This window comes from Lotus japonicus, chromosome 1 (assembly GCF_012489685.1).
Source record: "Lotus japonicus ecotype B-129 chromosome 1, LjGifu_v1.2".
Classification (NCBI taxonomy): Eukaryota; Viridiplantae; Streptophyta; class Magnoliopsida; order Fabales; family Fabaceae; genus Lotus; species Lotus japonicus.
In genome coordinates, this window is record NC_080041.1 from 67,209,143 (window position 1) to 67,226,941 (window position 17,799).

The 17,799-nt window shown below is 34.0% G+C and overlaps 1 protein-coding gene across 1 annotated transcript; it reads right to left on the reverse strand.

The window, feature by feature from the left end:
* Positions 1–2,300: 2,300 nt before the first annotated feature.
* LOC130740861 (WAT1-related protein At1g70260-like) lies at positions 2,301–4,698 on the reverse strand. Its single transcript, XM_057593575.1, has 7 exons — positions 4,338–4,698; positions 4,149–4,211; positions 3,740–3,856; positions 3,411–3,651; positions 3,144–3,305; positions 2,739–2,890; positions 2,301–2,588 (listed from the first exon to the last, which is right to left on the reverse strand). Exons 1-7 carry the CDS (start codon positions 4,538–4,540, stop codon positions 2,432–2,434), a joined length of 1,095 nt encoding a protein of 364 aa, XP_057449558.1. The 5' UTR covers positions 4,541–4,698; the 3' UTR covers positions 2,301–2,431.
* Between the last annotated feature and the right edge of the window lie 13,101 nt (positions 4,699–17,799).

The following is a 17,799-nucleotide window of genomic DNA, read 5'->3' on the forward strand; positions in this document are numbered from 1 at the left end:
CGGTGATATTTGGTAAATAAACATTCTCCAAATTCGATTGGAAAAAGTTTAAGATTAAGGGGTTCTTTTGAGAAAACGTCTTGCCAAAGTGTTGTGTGTGGAATGTGATTTTCGACAAACAAGTATCAAGGGTTGAGTTTGTAACTTAAAACAAATATTCAAGAAACTGGAAACTGAATTTCATTAAACAAGGGCAAAGTACACAAAGAAAGTCAAAAAACTGAAAATTACATCAAGTAAAGAAAGTCGACAGAAAGTTAAATGAACGGAACAACAAGTCTGAAAGCATTAAATGCAGGAATGGTAAATGGTTGGTTCTGCAACATACTCCTTCATGATCACGTTAGGCTCCTGGAGTCTCTTTGATGCGGACATATGAGCTTTTTAGTGAGTTTTTGGAGTTGAGTTGGGAACCCCTCTTCTGAATGATCTTCTCCTATTTATAGCACTTCATTGCCTCACATGTCCTTGGTGGTTTCCTTTTCTGCTTGATGAGTTAGTGGGCTTGGTGATCCACGATCTCTTACTTGTTCCAGAAGCTTCTTGCATCGTGGGGGAGGGGTGTACCTCAACCGCTTGCCTGCATCGTGGGGGCCGTCGTGGGTGAGGACACACGCTCTTAACCGCTTTTGTTGCAACGTTGCAACGTGGGTACAATGCATGTGCTAGTAACTGCCCGTTTTTCACGTAACTGCTTCAAGCATCATGTTTGTCGAATTCTGTTCTCAACTTAACTTACATTTTTCTGGATCCTCTGGAACCAAATCTCGACAAGCTTGTGTCGACAAACCTTAAGCCAAATTTTGGGTTAACACTTGAACTTCACAAAGAAACCTTCCATGTGTCTCTTAATTAAAGTTACTAAATAAACCTTATTTTGTGTGTACTGTTGGTGTTAATTTAATAAATTTATGCTTCTTTATGTTTTTTTTTTTTAAAAAAAGTTAGAATAAGTAAGGGGATGATGTTGCTTTCTAAGGTCACTTAAATAGCACTTGTAGAAAAGTACCATTTAAGGAATTAGCGAGAGTTTAAACTCATGATCACAAGACTATCATGCTCCACTAGACCATGATTTTTTTAATGCTTTTCTAAAGCAATATTTATTGACATAGAAATAGATAATGTATAAAATAATTAAAGTGATATTAAAGATGATCTAATTCCATAGTTTATAAGGCTATATAAATAATATGACGATAGATGAAAATAAAGTTAAAAGAGAAAGCATTAGTGGTGTGCGTAATTAATATATCAATATAGATATTAAAATTGAAAAAATGTGGAGGCTGAAATGGTAGATGGGACATGTACCAAATATGTTGATGTGCCTAAATTGATGCTAATAATAAAACAATTGTAGTGATCAACCCCACACTTTAACAATTACGTAGATGTATCTGACAGTTTGAATATATTGACATGTTTGATTGCCGTTTTTAAAAATTGTATTTTAAAAATGATTTTTTGAAATTTTTTTTAAGAAAAATGTTTGAATTAAATGTTTTCCAACATTAAAAAATTTGTGATCTGAAAACTAAAAGCTGAAACTGAAAACATTTTTTTTTTGCTGTTTTGAAATTTTAGTTTTAAAAAAACCTGAAATTAAGAACAATTTTTGAAAACATGACAACTTTTTAAAAATTTTCAAACATGTTGATATTCTCTGGCCACCCGTATATCTTTATATAAAGATTGTATATGTCAGAACAGGAACGAGACGGTGCAAATTTTGTTTCATTTCTTGAATGCTCTTTTATTCTGTCATATCCTCTTTTACGAACGTGGTTATCGAAAGTGATTCCACCCTAGCGGTGGGTGGGTAACCTCAAACTAGAATAGGTCTTGGAAGCTCTTAAACGAGCTGAATCATATTGACTTTCTGCTAGCAGGAGACAGGAGTGAATTGTTTGGGGGGGGTTAAGCACATTTATAGAGAAGCAAACACACACACGTTCAATAGCTGATTTTTTAGCCAAGGATGGTAGTAATACAACCAATCCTTTATGGGTATGTAATGAAGGGTTGTTCGGGATCTATTGAGTACTGACCTACTTCAGAAGGATGTTTTCATCATCATTTGTTTCCTTTTTGTTAATGCTATAATTTATTCTTAAAAAAATAGAAAAATTACATGGATATGACACTTGTAACTTTATTTAAGCAATTTTTAATTAATGAGACAATTTTATTGGTGGAACATGAAATGAAACATTTAAGAATTAAGTGTGGACACATAGCTGATATGATGGATGATTTAATAGGAAAAGATGAAAAAAAACCAATAAATCCAGACAGAATTAACTAAGTGTGTGAAAATTAGATGAAAAAGAAATGGAGTCATATCACACTCGATAGCAAACAAATGTATTAGGCTATTAGCTTCTTCTTTTTTTTGGTCAACAATGTATAGTTTCTTTTAATTTATTATTTACACTTCCATCTTTTCTTGCAACAGAGGTATCTTCTTGTCCAAAGAATCTGAGCTTTCGTCATAGTCACAGCTGTTCTCTTCTTCATCATCTCCTTTGAATTCTCCATAAAATACTGTATAATACCCCATTCCAAGTATAGCTGCTCCTATCACACTGCAAGATATGTAGTTTTTCTTTCTTTCAGCAGATAAAAACTTTGTATATGAATAGGACATGCAAACAAATTAATCAAGTGAACTCAAATTCTGATACATAATTAATTACTTTACAAGTCAACATATATGTGAAAGAGAATCCAATTACCTTCCATAATGAAGACTGTTAGGAAAGAAGCAAACTCCAAAAGTGGTGGCAAAGGCAACACCAAAGGGCTTGAATAGTGGCACATAAAGTGGACCCTTCATACGAGTGAACCACACTTGAATATTAGGACGAATCACACCCCCAAATAGTGCCTATAACATTACATATTTCTCATATCATCAGCATAGCCATATGTATATAGTAATGGTCCTATGTAATAAACATGTTCAAATCTGATCCTCCCATAAATCATGTTTTTACTTGTTATAAAACGTAATATTTACAATATGATCCTTATACATCTTAATAATTTTGCAAGAAACTCTTTTAATCTGCGAATCAAATTTTTCTTAACAAAATCATAATAATATGTATCGGAATAATATTAAAGTATGTTGAACTTACGGTTAGAACAATGAGAATGAGGTCCATGTCACGTTTTAGCTTCCAAGCATTTGCATCTCTCTCCACTATCCATGAGACTATTGCACTAAGGATCGTTCCAAGCAAGCAATAATAAGAAACCACCTTCATTGGTTCTGGATAATATTGCTGAACAGTTTCTTTCTAGTAGAACAGGACAAACTTTAATCAATCACCTTACAGATTCAACAGGATCTTTTGATTTTTAAGAATAGAACAAGTATATGAAAAGGGGCTCAAGAATATTACCTGGATGAAGTTCCAAATTGCTGTTGAAAAAGAAGCTGCAGCAAGCAAAATGCCACCAAGAACCCAAAACTCTGGTGTTGAGGAGAAGACAAAAAGTTGCTTAGTGTGTTTAAGGTGGTGAGAAGAGGGTCTTATAAGTGGGCCCTTGAAGAATTCAGCTAGCACTGCTCCCATTATTGATACCATGATACCAATCAATTGGACTTGTGTAGTAGAGCTTCTCAAATTCAACTTTGTCTTCCTGAAAAAATCAATATCAATTAAATTGAGTATCAATAATCTACATGTCAAATGTGGACAACAATTTTTCTATGAAAGTTTTCAGGAACCTGAGAATGACAGAGATCAGGAAATTGAATGTTGGGATCAAGTGGCCCATGGCACATACAAGTATTGGAGAACTGTAGCTTAGACCCAGGTATAAAAATGTCTGAGTCATGGTTATTCTGCAAAGTCCACCAATGGAAAATAAATAAAATTACAAATATGAATACAAATATTTTTTTTAAAACAAATTAGGGACGAATAGAAGCAACAAGGGTTGTATTTCAGTACATCGTGGTAGCAAGACCACTCAATCACTTACAATTCTTCGTTGCATATGTATCAAAACTTGGGTTTGGATAATCTAAAACCAAATAGAATCTTGAATTCTGAGGCTTAATTACTATATTTGAAGGACATAAAAAAGCTTTGAACTTTATTAAAAGGGTCTCTTGTAGGAGAAAGATTGTATACCCTGTAAAACCCAGGACCAAGAATCGCATGAACAAAGAGAAAGTAAAAGGTGGACTCTCCTTTCTGAAAAAAGAAGAATATGATGAAGATCAGGACTAGAAATAACCGTCCATGCAAAAAACATCACTCAGCAGATAACTAGCTAGCAACACAAACACACACACAGTGGTGAAAGAGAGATATATAGACCTGTCCTTGTGGTGTGATAAAAAAGAACAAGGAAACAGAATTATAGTGGCCAGAGCATTTGTAGAAACAATGAACACAAATGGGCTCATTCCATTAGTTATTGCAGTTTTTGTAAATATTGTTAGTCCTATGGTGCAGCCTTCCATAATCACCATGATTATGAATGGAAGCACCTCTGACATCATCTTAATCTTAGCCTCCATTGAGTTTTCCTTCTTTAGATAAGTGCTAGTATGTTAAATATATGGTGGTATGGATAGCAGTGTCTTTATCTGCTATGTGTGCGCACCACAAGTTTTGGAGCTAGTACAAGCACCAAGAAATTAAGTAAATGAGATTCTTGTCTCTGAATGTAATGAGGTGGATCATTGAATTTGTGCTCCAAATATAAGAAGCAAAGGGAAAGGAAGAGAAGAGATGGGGCCATGCATTTTGATGCGGGTAACCCTTCAAAGAATGGGGGAGATACTTTTGGAGGAGAAGCTGCAACTCGAGTGTCCCAAGTTCTTAAACAAGGGACCAATTAATGATGACGTCTTAGGGAGTTTTTAAATCATTGAAATTATTTTTCCTTTTGGGTGGATCTTGTAAACATGTTCACTATATTTGTCCACCACCTTTACAATTGAGGTGTGGCGTGGTGGTTTTAATTATCTCGTCCCTTAATTATTATGTTGAAGTTTCGATTCTCGTTTATATGAATGAAATATATTTTGCGATCGATCATTTACTGCTTATTAGTGTGAGCATTTACGGTGAAATTAGTCATTGTTATCGATAGTGAATACCTTTGTGTTAAAAAAACAAATAATTGATCCACGTTTAATTAACCTTTGGCTTATTGTACACGCAAGCACATGATTTATGAAGTTAATTAACCGTAGAATAATGTATGAATAATCCCTGACCACTAAGTGGTAGATCTGTAGTTTGTTTGTGAATGGGTTAGTGGCAAACAACTTTTGTGGCTCCACCATTAGAGAATTTTTTAATATTACCGGTATAATTGCGTGTAATTAATTAAGGAAGACCTAGAATCTCAAGGAAAAAAATGTTTTTGTGAGTTTTCTTTTGTGAATCTTCCCATTTCTGTCAAAATCAAGACGAATTCTCTTTTGAGATCTGGTTGTGCATTTGTCATCATGCGTATGTCAAGACTCAAGACTGTGGGCGTGCTGCACATGCACACATGACACATATGAGCAGGATTCCATTTATTTTATTGAATATAAATTTGACAAATTTAATTTTGATTTTTTGAAAATTAATCATCAATTAAAATTATGCTGCAACAGTCGGCATAGAAGTTATGACATCAGAAAGAATAAAAGATAAAAGATATGAAAGCCCCTCTTCTATGGCAAAAGAGGAAGCATTCCGAGCGAAATAATTAGCTGTAGACCAGTCCATGAGGCCCATTTCGAACTGTGACCCAACCAATTTGAATTTTTTTTGTTGTTTCACCGTGACCCACCCAATCCGAATTTTTTTTGCTCGGCGGTTCTGAACGGTCCACTGTTGACAAAAAATGATTTTTGTTGGTATGTCATGGCCCGTCTTGGTTTGGGCTCTAGCCAGACCGCACGAACCGAATCACCTATGTTTAAAAAAAAAGTTTGGGTCAAGACTGAGAGAGAGCCCCCTAAGTTATTTACTAAACCTAGCCGTAGTACAACTATTTAACCTAGTACAAAAAATTAGGTGTCATAGTACAACACATTAAGACTAAGGCATTCAAACCTAGCCTCACACTATCTACTTCATTGTCACTTTTAACTCCCTCTCCTCTTACTTCTTCCCTTTTCCCACTTCCAGCAAACCCTAGCCATTATAGTTTCAACTCCTTTTCTCTTATCCTCATTCTCCGCCAAGACCCACTTAGTGCTCTTCTCAAACCCTAGTCTTTGGTCGTATCCCTTTCCTAGCTGGACTAAGCGCTCGATCCTTCTAGCGACACAATTCTGGTTTCTGGTAGTATGATTCTTATTTTACAAGTGTGATTCCAATTTCTAGAGGAACGATCGAGTTTCGCCAACAACCCCCACTAAAATCAAGTTACTTGTTGCATGACGTTCAAGATCGAAAATTTTTTGTTGACGTGCATCTAATCTTCGTCCTCACTTCCGACCACGTCTTTGTCATCCCGAGTTTTATATTTTCTCTTGTTTCTCACTATCATCTTTTTTTTATGTTGCGAAATTTAATATTTGGACATTGTAAGTTGTAACATTGATTTCTTGTGTCAAAATTTATGGATCTTTGTATTGGGACTTATGGTTTAGTCGTTTCTATTGCAAAATTTTGTTTTCTGGATCATTGTAAGTTGTAACATTGTTTTTTGAATTTTTTTTTCTCTCAATCTAGGGTTCCCATCAAATACAAACGTGAGATAGATGTTGTGATTTTGAAATTTCACTAAGGGTAGTTTAGTCAATATAATTTCAATCGACAACTTCCCAAAAAAGCTGAAAAAAGAAGCTCCTTGACCTAGCTTTTCTAAAGGCCCTCTAAACAACTTTTTAATAAGTTAATTTTTTTACCCTAAACAAAACTTTTAAATAAGCTCTGACTTTTTCTAGACGCGTTAAACTTATTTAATGCGTTGTCCCGCCGCGACCACAATTGCAACAGATGGAGGCTCTGTTGGGGAAGTAATGAGAGACATGCATGTATTATTGATTGTGTTGTTTCCTTAGTTTTCTATTTATTTGGTTTACCTTATCCTCTATTGCTTGCCTTTTGTTATGTGCTTTATTTGTCTTGTATATATGCTGTGTATGGAATGAACCTAGGGTAAACGATTCCTGAGATTGATTGTTTGTATATCTGTATTTGTTGTCTGTTTGCAGGTGGAGTAGGTTTGTTGTGTTCTTGTTTTGTAAAGGTTGGTGCTCCATGCACTCACAACACCATTATCGTTTGATAGATACTATTTGGGCTCTATACCCGAGCTCGTGCAAACCTAGGCATACGAGATGACTTGGTGGTTTGTCGTGAGAGGCCTAGTGTCTACACGTCAATTATCGGGTCATCACTCAGATTATTACTGACCATTGGATTAATCAATGGATAGGGCTCATGCATTACAATAGTTTGTAATCAGCAAAAGGGAACCTTACATGGGTAGTAAACCATCATATAATCAAGTTAATTGAGATAAAGATGGGATGAGTAAGGAAATTATTAGACTTGGGTCAACTCCTCAAAGGCAACTAAGACCATTTACAATGAGGGTGTTGAGAGGGGGGTTGAGTTTTGTTGAGATAGTGTAGTGGCTGTCTGGATTTTTCTCATCTTAATCTTTTGAACTCAATTATTTCATTGCAAAAAAGTTATTTTGGGGAAAAAAATTAACCAAAATTCATGATTTCTTTTCCTCTATAAATAGAGACTTGGTTCGTTTGATATGGACACCGAAAAAAAAAAACCAAGTTTTTCACTATCTTAATATTATTATCTTTTTATTAGCCTTTGTTTTGAAAAAATAAATTATTGTGTGCTTAGTTTGTTGTCTTGCATTTTAAGTTAAGAAAATAAAATAAATTATTGTCTATATTTTTTTTAAAAAAAAAATTAATTGTTAAGAGTTTATTGTTTTAATTTAATTTAAATCGATAATTGTAATTTTATGTAATCATAAAAACAAAAATAAAAAAATTAAATAAAAATATGAAATAAAAAAGTGGTGGTGTAGGGTGTTGAATGAAAAACCATTGGAGTGGGTAAAAGTTGAATGAGTGTTGAATTGGAGAGAGAAAATGATGTGGAGTGTTGGAAAGAGGAAAAGTGGTGTTGAAGGTTGAAAACCATTGTAAACTAGTGTTCTTTACCCGTGCGTTGCACGGCGATTAAATTTATTGTAAAGATGAATCAGTAGTAATGTGTTTTAACTTAGTTTAGGCTCTTTTCAGTAAGTATAAAAGATATGGAACCGAACATATGTTACAAACATGTAGATGAATGAACCACAATAAATATATTAATTTGATGAGGTTGTAGATACCATACAGTGCCAACACTTGAATAGTAATAAAAATCAAGTTTTTAAGTAATGCATTACATTGAAATTGAAATAAGATAAACATAACAATTACAGCAACATGAACACTTATTCGAAATTGTAGTCCATGATTAATGATAAAGACTTCATAATCGAGCTTGTTGTCAATCAAGCACATTTGAGTTATAGAACCTAGAAAGGAAAAAAAAAATTATCAGTGTAATAATCAGTAACCAATACAAATATAAATTGTGTATAATTTGAAAGTGTTAAACTAACCTTATAGAAACGTCAATACACCTTCAAATTAGATGATCAATAAAATGTCCCTGAATGATAGCTCAAGTGGTAAGAGTTAGAGACATAAGGGTTGGGAGGGGTGAAAGGCGAAGGGTCCCGGGTTCGAACCCGGAGGAGGGACTAATTTGCTAACATTTCTAACCACTAACATTTGCATATCAAAAAAAAAGATGATCAATAAAATGCTTGATATCTTTTTATGTTATCAATAATAAAGAGAATAACCATATCATTTTTCCTATTTTTAAAATTGAAATTGAAGATAAATAAACACTTACATGTCAAATATTATCGAAGACTTCTTGATACATTACGTTGCGTGTAGTGTTAGATACAACTCCTTCGTCATCTATGATGAGCATCTTCAACCCTTTTCTAGATTTAACTCTAGAAAATGCTATATATAGCTGCCCGTGAGTAAAGACAGGCCTTGGCAAATACAGTCCAACATGAGATAAAGATTGCCCCTGACTTTTATTTATAGTCATTGCAAAACATAAAGTAACAGGGAATTGTCTGCGCTAGAATTTGAATGGAATGTCATAATTAGATGAAGTTAAGCTCATCCTTGGAATAAATGTTGTTTCACCCATTTTGTTTCCATTTAAAATAGTAGCAACAATTATATATTTAGTCAAAGCATTGACTGTCATTCGAGTGTCATTCCACAACCCTGCAGCTTGGTCTATGTTTCATTCGAGTGTCATTCGAATGAGCATGATAGGGACACAAACTTTCAGTTTAATTGCATGGTTTGGAATTCCAGAGCATTTGAAATCATTTAAGAATTCATATGTAAACCATTCTGCATTGACACCCGAATCTTCGTCTGACTTGCACAGAGTATCATAACTCAAATATTCTGTTTCATCACCAGGAATCATTGCTAACATAAAGTTGTTGATTTCCTCTACACTTTCAAGTGTTGGTGCAAGGATCGCTCTTTCTTGAAAGAATGAATTTTTTTGCAAATTATGCGCAAGTTTCGGATATGCAAAATTAACTAATTCAAGCAACGGTTCCTTACACTGTTCAATAAGAAGATCCGGAGGAATCTCAATAAGTGTTTCTTCCTCATCCATCATTTTAACTGTACCATCTCCCACTTGAAGCAACCAATCTGCAAATTCTTTTATTTCTGCTGGTGAAGAAGTCGATGTAGCATTTTGCAATATCATATTAACAGTCAACTTCATTACCTTACAATGCTTCCACAAATATGAAGAATTGATAGCTGAACCGACAATTTCAGAACGACTTCCTTTGGAAATAACTGTAAGTATTTGTCTAAAGTCGCCTCCTAGTACCACAACTTTACCTCCGAATGGAATGTCATAACCATGGGTAGACTGAGTCTTTATAATGTCATTAAGAGATCTGTCTAAAGCTTCAAAGCAATGTTTGTTTAACATAGGTGTCTCATCCCAAATAATTAGGCTTGCTTTTTTTCAATAATTCAGCTTTTGGGGAACCGTGACGAAGATTGCAGGTTGATATCTCATTTATTGAAATAGGAATAGAAAATCTTGAATGAGCAGTTCTACCTCCAGGTAACAATAGCGATGCAATTCCGCTAAATGCGACATTTAAGACGATAAGGCCCCTTGAACGCAAAGCAGCAGATAATGTATTCCAAACAAATGTTTTTCCAGTTCCTCCAAAACCATATAGAAAAAAGAATCCACCATTATCAGACAAAACAACATCCAAAACATTCTTATAAACAATCTCTTGCTCTGAAGTAAGAGAACTGACCAATTCATCATGGATATTTACCATTTCATCCCTATTATAATTCAACTCATCTGCAACGAATATATTTTCAAAATTATGAATTTCTGAAAATTTAGGGTATGGTAAACATGGAAATTCCTTGAGTGACCTTCCATTGCTTTACAATATTTTTTCAATCTCAATCATACATAAGTTATATAATTCTTCATCCTCTATACGAAGATCTGAAGGAAATTAAATGAAATAAGGCAAATAAATTAAATAAGAAAATTAAATTAAATGAGAAATATTGAGTTTTTATTTTTTCATGTTAAGAAAGAAAATGCATTTACACAACTTAAATTTTTCCTTCTAATCTGACTCACCGTATTTTGATAATGTCAAATTAGGAATATTTTAAAAAAATGGTAGTAGTTTTAACGTGATACTCATGTATAAAAGTATTTTTTAAAAAAACTTGACACATTTATTTAGAAAATAGAAGCTCTGATATTGATTTTTTTTTTTTTTTTAACATGCAACAAATAATAGTGAGTTTGGTAGGTGAATCTTTGTTTTTTTTATTTGGAAAACTAGTTATAGGTTAATTTGAGTATAAGAAAAAAATATCTCCATAAAAATTAGAAAATAGATATGGTATGTAATTATGATATAGTAGCTGTCCAAAAAATTATGATAGTACATCGCTTAGGTTGCTGCATAATTTTTAAAATACGGTAAATATTATTTGGTTCAATTAACATATGGAAAGAAATAATAATAGTCATGGACAATTATATATGTGAAAAAATAAACGCATACTAATTCTTAAGGGATAAAAAAGAAAATATTACTAATTGTGGCAAAAAATTAAAATTGATGAAATACCTGAAATGTTGAGTGCTTTTCTTCTGTCATATAAAATCTCATCACTTAAAAGAGTCCAAGACTTTCTTCAAATTTATTGTGGCCTGGAAATCAAGTTTGTTATCAGCATTCTGGTAAATAATTTCCTTAGCTGAGGTCCGGAACCAAGTTCACTTGCAATTGAAATTCCATCAACATACTCCCGGTAATCCTCCATTAATCACATCGCTTCGCATGCATGCGGAATGTGGGATAAACAACACCCTTTACAGTTCCTATGCTTTTAAAACTGTCACAACCTTTTTGTCTAGTTAATAAAACACGCATGTAGTAATTTTCTCCTATTCCAGGAGCTATAAATTGCAATCGACCAAGAGAAATGCCTCTTTTCCTAGGAAGCCATATTGTTGATTTTTTGTTGTACACAAACTTGGAAGGAAATTCTGCATATGTAAGATTTCTCCCCTCATGGTACTTCTTGTTGGCATCCATCCATGCCAAGAATTGAGTGCTCTTTTTAGTTGATTTTTCCTTCATAACTTTCAAATCGCCATTCTCTTTGAATAAAACACTTTGTTGGTTTGTAAGATGAAATCCTAATCTCAACACTGGAGGCCATCTATCATGAATATCATATTTGAATGTTCTCCATGCGGCTTCACATGGAGTAAGGTACCTGCATTTAATTTCAGGAGTTAAAGAATTCAAATGATATTAATCATAAACTCATCTTATAGGGTAGCTGCATTTTAGGTGCCTGCTAATAATGAACTTATTTTTAAAAAAATTTACCGTTTGAACTTAAATATTCAGTCCTTAGTTGACGGGTTCCTTTTATTTTTAAAATAAGTTTTTTTTATGCGCTATAAAACAAACCACACATATTTCTAAGAATGCAAAAATTTCAATACTTTACGTTTCCATTCTTAAAATAGGAATTTACATTTGACAAACACTTAATATTGACATTACAATAAATGGAATGATTTTATGATAATAAAGTGAAAATAAATTGACTCCTTAAATTTGGTTGCACATTAATCATCAAATTAATATGGTTTTCTTAATTTTTGTTTGGTTGTACTGAAAAATAGTACAGTAAAAAAATAGCCCAATTTACTAAACAGACTATACAACTATTTTGTAATAAACAATTTAAAGCAACCAATTTTACCATAATTTTGTATTTATTTATTTATTTTAAAAATGATTTATAATGACTTTTATGGCAAATCATATAATTTCTTTCAATAATTAATTTCTTTATTTTCGCACAAAAAACAAACAATGCGTATTTCTTTCAAGAACGGGTCATTAATATGGTTCTCAAAATTAAATTTTTAAGGTTTGATTGGTAAAGCAGCATTAACATGGTGTGAATGCTTGAAAGAAATTAACCTGTGACTTGCTCAGCAGAATTAACACCCTTTTAATTCTTGACTTCTTTTCCTTAATAGAAATAACACCATTAATGTTTCATTTAGTGCAGGTGCTGAATCTCAAATTCAAGGCCGTGAATATCCATTTTAAAAATAGTTTGAAGATTCAGATTCAGAAACAAAAAAGTTTCAGCAGACTAAACGTTGAATTTGAGAATGTTTTCACCTTACTAAATTACCTTTTTCATGCCTACCAAAAATTCGAATTTTTTTGAAAAATGATAATCAATGGTATAATGGTATATGTATACAACATTTATGTTAACAATTAATTAGGAGTTATAAAACAATAAAAATAAAATCATCATTTGAATAGTGGACCTCCATAAAAAAATTGAAATTAAAATGGGCTTATACTATTTTGGTCCAAAACAATGAGAAGGTGACACTTGTCATGCAAAGAGAGGGGTGGGTGAGAGTCATTCTTGGAGTGCCAAATCATAGAGGTGGGGCTCACAACCTTCCTCTTTTCTAAAGTATATAGATGGTCTAAGGTGCTTCTTGCATCCTCCTGCATCATTTGTGAAGGAAATGATGAAACTTTACCTTATTTTGTGAAGGAAATGATGAAAATGTTCAAAATTGGTTTTGCAAATTTAAAATTTTACATTTGATGTTCTTTTGATGACTTCATAGCGTAAGTTTAAATAGCACATCCCCTGTAAGACCATAGCTGCAACTGAACTTGTAAGGGCTACATCTACATAAATAGAGTTTTGAATTCAGTTGAAGTACTTCTTTTTTTAGAATCAAAATGAGTATATATATAAACTAATGAAAAAGGAAGAATCCTTCAGTACATGAAACATAACAGCTCAAGATACATTAAAATATAATGACAATGAAATTGGGTGCTGCAAGAGAGAAGGAAATTGCATTTTGCCAATTCACTGAATTTTGCTTATGTATTTGTGCTGGCCGTAGGGACTGTAGAGGTCTTAGTACACTGTGGAAACCATCTCAGATGAAGGTGGAGGATGTTTTCAAAGAAGGCAGACTTGAACAGTGGAGAGGGCCTTTGATGATTAGAGGCGATTTGTTGTTCTGTTTTTGCTCCCAGCTACTGCTGTGTTCAGTTCCCTCCTCATGTTTTTGCTTAATAAGTGGGGATGATCTGCTACCTTCTCTACTGTCTTGGCTGCTGCTATTTTTCTGTCTGGTCTTTGGAACTCCTTGCGGTTTGTGTTGTCTTTTGCATGGTTGCTTAATTGCTTCTTGGCTATCCTTGTTCTTGCTGTCCTGTGTTCGTGTGTCTTGATGTTATGCCTGCTATCAAGTACTCCTGAAGGTGTCTCAGTAATTTGAGTCTTGACTTTGTGGCTGTATGTGTGGAATTTAGACTATAGGTTTATGATTTTCTGTTTTCTCCGGTTGTGTAATAGCTTTGTGCTTTGGCTAGGTAGTTTTGCTTTCCTTGTAGGTTCTGTTTTCTTATGTCTTTTGCTTCTACTGGTGTTGTTTTCTAGTCTTGTATTCTTAACTTTGGGTCTTGTTCTGTTATTAATATATATTTGGTTTTTCCAAAATATAATGAAACTAGAAAGAAGAATTGCCTTTGCATTTTGCTGTTACTAGCTTATGTTATTCAGAAAATTATTCACCTAAAGATTTTTCACGTTTAAGTTTGGGACATAGACAAAAAACTGTTGTGTGATGTGTACATTGTTAAAGCAGAAATAACTTGTTTTGAAGTCATCCAACACAACTTCTACATGTAAGTAATGTGTCTACGTCAAAATATGTCATTAAAGCAGCACCGAAACTTATGAGCATGTGATACATAAGCAATGTTATGAAACTCAAAACCAATATTTAAAATATAAACTAACTCTCCAACTAATCATATGAAATGCTTACACTCAAGAAAAGATATGAATCCAAAATAATTGTATTTTAAGTATTTCATGTTGCCCTGGCTTCATTAGGAAAGAACTTTCAGGTTGTATGCAGTTCTCTAAATCAAGTCCACAGAAGAAAAGAGGTTTTCTGGCAGTTTTGAATTTTAAAAGCACCTACAGATTGTATTCTATTAAATCTTTGTAGTTATTCCAATTCCGATACACAATATTAAAAAGAAAAGTAAAGGCATACTGTGAGGCTATTCTGGTGCATTGACCACACATATTTTATGGCATGTTTGTGATCTAGAAACTCTATCTGCACAGCACAAGCAACAAAAGTAAGAAAATTGTTGCTAATAAGAGATGGAAGAAGTTCATTCAATCATGCAACGATATTTCAATGACATCATAAATCAGATTACCGGCTCATTTGTATCCATGCTTTCATAGAATCTAACAAAGCTCTGCAAGTGATCATTTATGTCAGGCCTCACAAAATCCTCACAACCTTTTGGTTTTGCGGACCAAATGTTGCCAACAACTCTTCCTTGGGGAACTAGAGCAAATTGAATCGACTGAGGAGGCAACGCCGGAAGGGGCTTCATGAATGTATTCCTAGAAGGAAAGTGAAGAACACAATGTTAATGAACCAGATCGCAATTCAAAGAATCAGAAAGTGAAAATGTTCTAAAAGGATTAGAATAGTAATACCATCATCGATTGTTCGAATAGTTTCTTCATCCAGTCTTTTTTGCATAGATACAAAGCTCTATAGCTTTAGCAGGAATTGACATACATGTAAAAGAATCAACATATATCAAATTAATTTTTTTTAATATAACTAGCAAATGTATAAGTTATTTATAAGTACCTTTGAAAAATAATCCATTATTTCCATTTTCACAAATTCTCAAGTATCAAGTTTTTCTCAAGTATCATGTAAATCAGATTTTTCAATCATGAACTGTAGAACTGACCTTGGATAGCCCGCGTACTTTGACTGTAGTGACCACCTGTTTAGAGTTATAACCATGTAGCAGTCATTATCCCTAAGTTGCCACCCTATTAGGACACATGAGAGCATACTTCTTCTCTTCCATTATTTAATGCACAAATTCATTTAATATGTCATGAATCATCCATATCACATGAATATACCTCAAGTTCAATTTGCATAATATAAATTAATACAAAGCTTTGTAATTAATTATTTCCACTAGCTCTTTTCTTGCAGTGAAGACAATTTTTTTTAACAAGTCCAAATGGAGGGTTCAAGATCAAATTGTGTCGGATATAAAGAAAAACAACAAGGATATAGCGGTGATCGATGATTTTTAGCGACTCAAGAGTATATATAGGCGGGTGCCGCAAAAGATCATTGTCAAGTTTTCAAGTAGGTATGGGAAGTTTTTGAGCCTACTAATTATTGCAGTAGAGGTGGATGCTTTGAGTGCTCTAACTCAATTATAGATTCCGGATCTCTGTTGTTTTGAGTTCTCCCAGTTTGATGTTGTACCTTCTATAGAGGAGTATACTGCTATGATGGACTGTCCAATCATGGATGGACCAGGTTTATACCTTTATAAGGGGCTTATGTGGAGGTATCAAAGGTGACAGGTTCCCTAAACATACTTGAAAATTTCCTTGCAAGGGATAATAACAAGCCTGTCCGTGATTTGAAAAGAGCCAAGCTTGAGAAACATCTTAAAGAACTAGCTGAATTGGGAGATTGAGTTTGTTTCAAGAAAACTTTCCTTCTCATCATTTTTTGTTAGTTCTCTTCCCTTATGCAAAAGAGGAATTAGACCTCGCTTCCATTGATGCACACTTTCAATTTGTAGATAATGGGCGTGCCCGATCCTGACGGTCCTAGCAGAAACTTTGAGCATTGTGGATGTGTGCCGTAGAGCTAGAAAATGAGGGAAGCTTTAGTGTTGCCTTCAATTGTTGTACTTGTGGATCAGAATTCATTGTTATGCCCATCGCCATATGGACAACGCTCCAAGTGCACTACTGGATTTTCATAAAATGCAGAGAAAAAATATGACAGTTTTTGGATGGAAGGAAGGATTCGCTAAGTTGGACCCAGAGAAGTTCTTTTGGATATGTCCTTAGTATAAACCGAAAGATATAATATTCAGTTGTGGAAATTTCCCGCATGTCCCACTGATGGGCACAAAATGGTGTATATCTTATACTCTTGTTGTCGCTCTTCACCAGCTCAAACAAGTCCAGGTCAAACCATCGGAAGAGTAGCTTGGAGGACTTAATTTCCAGTATACCGATGAGAATGCCGAAGAGTTGGGAGCTCAGGTGAGAAGTGCCTGCAAACGTGTCCAAAAGGAGGGAACATAAGGTCAGGGAACATCCTGTCCTACTATTTCCCACGAGTACACAGAATGGAGAGCAACCAGGGGAATTCAAGTTTATGTGTCTAAGGAAAGTATGCCTCATAAAATAAGTAAAGACTTGTCATATATGACCGTTCAAATGGAGGCGCTCAGAGAACGGGTACATAAGTAACAGATAGAGAATGAGGATAAAGACTTAATTTTCTGTTGCTCGAACCCATACTCTCATATTCTCTTTTTGTGATTTTTTTTCTGGATTACCAAACTCGCATGAACCCACCGATAAAATTGAGATCTGACAATACCGAACCCAAACAATCTATAGCCATTGAACGGACGGTTGCGGGCCTAGTGGTTTGTTGTTTTTCACCAAACCAAACTGATGTTAGTGGTGTGAATCCGACCAAATCTAACCAATGAATAGTCCTAATCACCGACATAATTGTTTGTCAAGAGAACAAAATAAAAGGCAAAACAGTTAAAGCTAGAAACCAAAGAATAACAATCATTAACAACTGAATCAATATATATGACTACGACCCTCGACATGGTCTCCTCTACATCTCATAAAGGTGCAAACATATGGTGTCAAAAAATCACCCTCTGAAAACCTTTTCTGGAGCCAAATGCAATGCTCAAAAGAGTGCAAGATCCTCCCCCAAGGTTGGGCTTAAAACATGAACATGATAAGACATTGCCGAAGTCATGATCTCACTAATGAATTTAGTCATGCTAGAAAATTAAGGGTTTTAGTTAACTTAATCAAATACATCAAAGAATTTATGATTTAATAAAAGTAATGTGTGTTTGAGATGGAGAGAGTGGGGATCCACTTAGTGTAAAAGTAATTCATATTCAAGTTATTTCCCTTAATAACAATTTATAAAATATGGTTCGTGGATTTGCGCTCTGCCTTTATGGTTTGTGGCGTACTGGGAAGAATATAGTCAG